The following is a 7483-nucleotide window of genomic DNA, read 5'->3' as shown; positions in this document are numbered from 1 at the left end:
AGGAATCCTCTTTTCGACTCTGACTCTCCCACTCCAGTCGTTGCTTTTCTTTCTGTTACTTCGAAAGTAACTGCTTCAGCTTCGGCCACTCGAATTTCAAATTCCCTTCCTTCATAAGTCTGAGTAACGAATCTTTTTATCGCTTTCCACAACATATCATCTTCTGACAAATGCCTTGCCTTTTCCAAGATTTTTGTTTCTCACGGACAAGCTCAGTATCTCCATTCTAAATGCCTTTGGCTTGCGGGGTGGGGTGTGTCAACCAAAGCATGGAAGTGACGGTTATTGTAGTTAGCCTTTTGTGTCTGCTAGTTTGGTTTTGGTTTTGGTTTTGGTATTTTTTATTTTTTTGAAGCAGTTTGGTTTTGGTTAAGGGGCAGCTGACTGAATCTCTATATTATTATGTCATGTCCCTTCTTTTGATCAGAGCCAAAGTAAAAGCCTGCGCTAAGTGGAACCCGGCGGCTAGAACCTAGAAGAGCTACTTTCGCGTCTAACTTGAAGTCGACGAGTAATACCACTTCCCTTGATCACTCTTTCCAATCTCCACCACAAAATCATGGAATCTATATCTATAAACTCTCGAGAATACGATGATTTGGATCCAGTAAACTATGATACACATCGCCAGGAAGGAATTAATGCAGGATATAAAGATGGTCTGGTTTCAAGAACAAAAGTATGGAAACAAGTAGGCTTATTAGTAGGGTTCGAAGTTAGAGCAGAATTATGGTTTTTTCAAGGTTGTTTAGATGTTTGGAACTCAGCTCTTCAAATTCAATCTAATTGTTTTTCATCTAGGATTCAAAACAATATTAAACAGCTGAATGAATTAATCAAAACATATTCAGTTTTTGATCCTGAGAATTAGACTGTTCAAGCTATTATGGATGCTTTTCTCCCTAAAGAAGGAAAGGAAAAAACAGAAAAACATGTAATGGATGATTTGAGATTGAGATTTAGACGTATTGCAGCTTCATTGGGTATGAAATTGGAGCGCAGAGAGGGCTTTGATTTTTGACGAGGAGATCATCGCTTTCTCATATATGGTATAGTTTGGCTTCTTATTTTACTTTATTTCATAATTTGGCATTACTTTCTTTGTTCACTTGATTGAATTTGCTTGTTCATGGATTAGTCCTTATCTGATCAATAATTATGAATTTCATCTACTGAGTTTATGTTGTTTCTAAATTGACTTCAATACTATGAAGTGACAATATTGGCGTTTTTAACTTGCACAATTTAATGTTTTCATTATTTATTGTGGTCTGCAAAATAGCAACTTATATTGAACTTTTACTTGGACTGAAAGGATTGGTATGTGATCTTAAAGAATTATTAACCTTTGTCATTGTCTTACTACGGAACCTATTCTCCGTAGTTTGTGGAGTTGGAAACAACAGAAATGTTGAAGTTGATGTTTGGTTGTTGCAAAGTTTACATATCTGAAACTCGTACTCCCTCCGTTTCTATTATATAGGCGGAGAAGTTAAAATCTCGCAGAATAAGAAATTGTTTGGTTTTCATAAAATTTCATGTTTTTTTCCTGTTTTTACCCTTTATCTTATTTTCAATACAATTTCCAATACAACATAAATAAGGTTATATGGGTCAAAAGGTATATTGAAATTAGAATTCCGCCTATTTAGTGGGACTAGGAAAATCCAATATTCCGCCTATATAATGATCGTTGCCTATATAATGTGGAGTCTTCTTAACATCACAATATACTTGGATCATGATCGTTGGCCTATGCTTAACATCTACAACTCCTATATTCTTTTGGTCCCAAGTTTGGAGTTTTTCTTCATCTTGTAGATGGAAGTTGTTCTCCTTAAATTAATCCCCATGTCATTCATTCTTTAGCTTTCAGTAGGATGGATCAGAAACATGTAATTCATTCTTTAGTTTCCAGGAGTATTATTTGTTGTGTGTTTAAAAAACCGTGTACTTGTCTGTTCTTTTTTTTTTTTGATGCAAAAATAATTTATTGATTAAGAGTTAAAGACAGGAGATATGTTACTCCTGTCTTCCTCTATTTGAGTACAAATAAACTCAGGGGCATTTCCTTGCCATAAATCTGCAGTTCCCACCAGGGACTTTTTCATCCAGCACGGAAGGTCAGGGAGGTGTATTGGAAGATTTATAACTGGAGTGCAGGATGCTCTTGTAGCTGTGTACCCTGTGTTGCAGGACGAGGAGAGCAACGTATTTAGCAGGCCGGAAACCTGGAGTTGGTGATTTTACATTTTATTTTATTTTCTTGATACGAGTGGAAGTGTGGAACTGCTGATTCAAGCAGATTTGCAGCAATCTTTTGTGTACCAGACATCTCTGTTTCATTAGTATATACATGCACTGTTTGATGATTATGTTAATTCAATTGTTAGTTTGCTTCAAGTTATTACTTATTAGTAATTTTTGTTTATGATTCTTGATTAATTGCATGGTTGTAGATTGTCTGTTGATCTTGGGTTTAAAGCAGCAAAAGAGAACTGGCAGTACAGCCGAAGGGAACAACACCTTACGTACTTTGCTTCCCATGGTTGAGTTTTCTTGGAAGTGGGGGAGATTAGTTTGAAACTCTTTTGTTTATGAAAGTATATTCAATTTACCTGGAAAGAGAAGTGTTCCGGTCACTGTATACAGTTGCCCAGTTCTTAAGGCTACGACTTTACAATCATAAATATTTGTTTGTGCCAGGAGTTGCATCTTTATGTTTGGTGGGAATTCAGGAAGTCAATGCTAGTGTATTCAAATTCTTCCTTCTGATAGTCACAGCCAAACAAGTATCGCGCGGGGAAGAAAATGAACAAGTTAAAGCCATAACCGAAAATGGAACTCTTGCCAATTGAATTTGCAGTTGAAGTACAAATGACGAGAAAGAGTTCCAGGTTACACATATAATAGATAATCGGTTATATGACAAGAGTCGGAAGGGATGAAACCTAGCTAATTCATTATATTAGACAACACCTGCAGATACAACAAATACAGCTAAGACGGGAGAAAAACATGGGATGCAAATAAAAAGCACTGCATTCCCTTTTTATGAACGGATAAATAGCTTCGAGTGAAACCTAATTGGCATAGGATGCTGAGCTAATCAGTTCAAGAGCATTATATATGTGATAATGCACGAATCTGTTCACTGCATCAAAAGCCTAAATGCAGCATTGCTCATTTCATCCGTGTATTCATAACCAAGATTATCAACACACACCCGGAATTCATACATCTCAGAACTTGGAACTTGAATGCCAACCAAAACATTGGCACCAGTTTCACCCTGGTGAAAAAGAGAACGGCAACAAGGACGAGGAAGTCAGAATCAGACAATGTATTATACTTCAACATAAACAGGGCAATTATTATCTAGTTCATGGTTTCCAACATTGAGGGGGTTAGTTCTTCGCTTATGAAAATAGATGCACTTGGGAAAAGTAGTTAATGAGGTTTTTAGATGCAGACCTGTGCACGGTAATGGAACAAACTAATGTTCCAACGTGGGCTGAAGGTATCAAGAAATTTCACCAGAGCACCAGGTCTCTCTGGGAAGACAAATCGACAAATTAGCTCATCTTGAACATTTGATCTACCACCCATCTGCGAGAAATACAAAACACAATTGAATCATATTCTTGAAATAGCAGCACATTAAAAACATCATTTACCAGCAAAAGTATATTCAATCGAGCAATAATTAGATAATAGGCATCACAGAGAATACAGTGGTGCACATTGAAGGCAGTAACACATATCCAAGACAATCTAGCAGGACTTATCATTTTGTTTGCATCTTCTTTAGATATTATATCAATGTACTGTAATTAGATGTGCCGTGAAACTGAGGAACTTATATTATTATGTTTATGCACCGAATTGGTACACATTAATGAATTGGAAGGGGACTGAACATGTAAGAGGTTACCAGATGTCGTAGATGATCTTTCACCAAGTCATTAGTTGTGAGATTAATGGTTCGAAGTTGACATGATTCCATCCGGTTCACCATTGCTGTCAGCTCAGAAACTGTATGAAGGCCAACACTGCAAAATGGCCATCATTCAAGTTTCAACATATGAAAAATGAAATATGAAGGCATTGATTGAAGATAACTTATTGCAATCCCTTCTTGCTTCATGCAAGTCGAGAAGTACTTGCCTGTACAGAACGAGAGCCTCGTTTTTAGTGGTATCATATCTATATTTGAACTCGGTGATATTCATTGGGCCTATCTGAGAACATAAGCATCATGTTAAGATGGAAGAGTGGTATAAAACAGAAAAGCTATAAATGGAAAAGATGAAGCATTACGGTTAACTGTACCAGTTCACAAAATTGTTTGAAGCTTCCAGTCTCCTCTAGCATATAAGTTGCAAGGACAGCCTCACGTTTCCTACCAACATCAGCAAGTTCAGTTACCAATCGCAATCTATCAAAATTCATGTTAGCCCCACTGGTTACTGCGACAACATTTTCACTCTTGAGGCCATAGTATTTGCAGTACGCTTCTGCTCCAGCAAGCGCAAGAGCTCCTGCTGGTTCCAGAATACTCCTTTTCTCTTCAAACATATCCTACAATAATCTAAATGTCATTATAGGTTGAAACCAGATATTGTACTTCCCATATCTTTGGGGCTAAAGAGATGAAAAGAAAGGAAGAAGTTGTAGAAAGAAGAATACAAAAACAGACCTACCTTTATTGACGCACAAATTGCATCACGGCTAACAAGAACCACTCCATCTATTAACTCCCTGCATAAGCGGAATGTTTCTTCTCCGACAACTTTTACAGCTACACCATCTGCAAAACCACCAACTTGGTCCAGCATGATTCTCTCCCCATGGTGTAAAGACAAAGCCATTGCATTTGCATCAGAGGGTTCCACCCCAATGATCTTAACCTGCGCAGAAAACATAAAAAGTTACGCATCTTCAATGTTCCATAATAATGAAAATCCTAAGTTCCAGTAGTGTTGAATCTGAATGAACACTAAACTAGTCACAGCAATTAGATACATGCTGCACGATCGTTTCATAACGACATTACAACCTGTAAAAGCAGGGAATAGCCAATGAGTCCAATTGGAGATTCCCCAAATTGAGAATCATACTCAAAATGCTAGCCTCTTTAAGAATAGCAGTAGTGCCAATAAAAGTGTATTCAAAACGAATGTAAATACACGTTCAGGTAAACTTGCAAAACCAAAGCCATGGTAAACATTGTTCTAGAAACAAGTTTAGGATTCTATTGCGATAAAGCGAATAACGAGAAAACAGTCATACTCCAACTCTAATAAAAATTCCTTCATCCACAAAAAGATATCCTCAAGACAACTGTGTCAGCTATACCACACATGAAACCAAGAACTATTTTAGGGTTAATATCTGCTAACGGCTGACTAACCTCAGGACAAACCAACTTTACATAAGCGGCTATTCCAGCAATAAGGCCACCACCACCAACAGGTACAAAAATTGCATGCAATGGCTCTTCTGCTTGACGCACAATCTCCATCCCAACCGTCCCTTGCCCCATTATAACATCAGGATGGTCAAAGGGTGGTATGAATGTACGCCCTTCTTGTTCACCTTGTTGTTTAGCATACGCTTGCGCTTCATCATACGAGTCACCAACAAGGACAACTTTGGCACCTAATCTCTTGACAGATTTCCACTAAAGACCAAAAGACACACAACTTTAGATAATGAAATTTGAACCAATAGCAGCAGTCAGTCGTCGCATACATCTCCATGAATCATCACTAGTCAATCAAATTAACACATCTTAAATAGCATCAGGATTGAACTCGAACCTTAATTTCCGGTGTGGTCACCGGCATGACAATCACAGCATCACAACCTAATCTTTGAGCAGCCAATGCAACACCTTGAGCATGATTCCCCGCAGACGAACAAATCACACCACGAGCCAATTGATCCTCTGAGAGCTTTGCCATCATATTGTAAGCTCCTCTAAGCTTAAATGAAAACACCTACAACACCAAAAAAAAAAGAAAAATGCAATCCCCCATTACAACCAAATCATCAAACAAATCAAAACCCACATTTGCAAAATTGGTTGCAAGCAGAAATTAAGGGAAAAACTTACAGGTTGAAGATCTTCCCTTTTAAGCCAGACATTAACACCAATTCTTTCAGACAGTTTCTTGGCATATTGCAATGGAGATTCAATAGCAACATCATAAACTTTAGATGAAAGTATATTAGTCAAATAACTCATAGAATCTGGACTATCTTCTCCTAATAACTCATCAATTCCTTGTTTTGATGGTATACTCCCAAGAAACCCACTCTCATATTGTAATGATTCTGGTGATACCTTCATCAATGGAGGCACAGAAGAAGAAGAAGAAGATAAAGATGATTTCTTTAATGGGTTTTCCTGGGTAGTAGTATTTACTGATGAAGGTTTCTCAGATACCTCAACAGTTCTATCAGTACTAGAAGAAACCACAGAAAAATGACAATGACCCTTCTTCTTCTTCACCACCAAATTTGATTTGTTGAAGGAATGAGATGATGATGATGATGATGATGAATGTTGCAGAGGCACGTGTGATGGAACAAATGTAAGTGCCTCCATTGTTGTTGCAGAGTGAGGAAGAGAAGTGGAGGAGGAGGGTATAAGCTGATTTTATTGGGGGAGTTAGATTTCGTTATTTTAATGACATGTGGGGGTGGATCTCAATGGGTATGGCCGTGTTGGATATTGGCCTTGATTTATTTTTTGTTTCGATCGATGATGTCTTTTTGTTTAAATGAGTGGTAGGTCACTTTGGCTCCGCCTGTCTCATAAGCTATGCCTAACAACTTTGCTAGTGTGCACGCAGTTCCTGCTTCCCTGCACCAGAGCTGAATTGACACCTTTAAAAAACCGAAAACGTTTTTGTTTTCCTGCTCGATTAAAATAGTGAAAATGTACCCTAACATGTAACCTTTTAAAGTGAATGTTACGATTTAAATTGAAAAAAAAATCTGTTATAAATAGGATGAGTGTTGTGTTTTAATGTGAACAGTGTAAACAGATAGTGAAATCCATTCATCACGAATTTATGGTTGAAGTGTCTTATGATATTCTGATTCATGGGTTTTCCGGCCCAACGATGATCACAACAAAAGTATTGAGAAAATGTTCTTCAAGATAAAATATAATGTAGGGATTTCTCTTGATTTTTTATTTTTTTTTTGATAACAAGGTACCTTTCATTAATAAAAATTCAAGGATACAATGAGTTTAAGATCGAAAGTAAGAAAATACAAAGAAGCATAACGTAAAAGTATAATTCCGAGAAATCCGACAAGAGAAAGAGAAGGATTACCGGTGTAGACCAAATACAAGTATGAATGAGAACCAAATAAATTGGAGGAGTGATGGAAATGAAATTCCAACCATTAAATTTGTTTTTCTTCTTAGAAAGATGTGCTCCCAAAATAGAAATGATTTGCTCAAATC

General features: G+C 37.2%; 1 protein-coding gene and 1 long non-coding RNA gene across 2 annotated transcripts; one reads left to right on the top strand and one right to left on the bottom strand.

The window, feature by feature from the left end:
• The first annotated feature begins 440 nt into the window (after positions 1-440).
• On the top strand, positions 441-2372 carry LOC113338266. Its single transcript, XR_003354700.1, has 2 exons — positions 441-1049; positions 2090-2372. It is a non-coding gene; the product is annotated as an uncharacterized LOC113338266 (long non-coding RNA).
• A 440-nt stretch (positions 2373-2812) lies between these two features.
• On the bottom strand, positions 2813-6684 carry LOC113338803 (threonine dehydratase biosynthetic, chloroplastic-like). Its single transcript, XM_026584187.1, has 9 exons — positions 6119-6684; positions 5823-6002; positions 5414-5683; positions 4704-4910; positions 4333-4581; positions 4168-4241; positions 3935-4052; positions 3475-3609; positions 2813-3292 (listed from the first exon to the last, which is right to left on the bottom strand). The coding sequence occupies exons 1-9, from the start codon at positions 6611-6613 to the stop codon at positions 3152-3154; spliced, it is 1869 nt and encodes a 622-aa protein (XP_026439972.1). The 5' UTR covers positions 6614-6684; the 3' UTR covers positions 2813-3151.
• Between the last annotated feature and the right edge of the window lie 799 nt (positions 6685-7483).

This window comes from Papaver somniferum, unplaced genomic scaffold, assembly GCF_003573695.1.
Source record: "Papaver somniferum cultivar HN1 unplaced genomic scaffold, ASM357369v1 unplaced-scaffold_19, whole genome shotgun sequence".
In the NCBI taxonomy this organism is placed as follows: Eukaryota; Viridiplantae; Streptophyta; class Magnoliopsida; order Ranunculales; family Papaveraceae; genus Papaver; species Papaver somniferum.
Note: the sequence above shows the minus strand (reverse complement) of the source record. Positions and strands in the feature narration are given on the sequence as shown.

Coding starts and splice junctions, on each gene's coding strand:
- LOC113338803 (XM_026584187.1), bottom strand. CDS start 6,613: ATGGAGGCACTTACATTTGTTCCATCACACGTGCCTCTGCAACATTCA. Junction 6,003..6,118: donor AAAGGGAAGATCTTCAACCT/GTAAGTTTTTCC, acceptor TTGGTGTTGTAG/GTGTTTTCATTTAAGCTTAG. Junction 4,053..4,167: donor GAGGCTCTCGTTCTGTACAG/GCAAGTACTTCT, acceptor GCCATTTTGCAG/TGTTGGCCTTCATACAGTTT.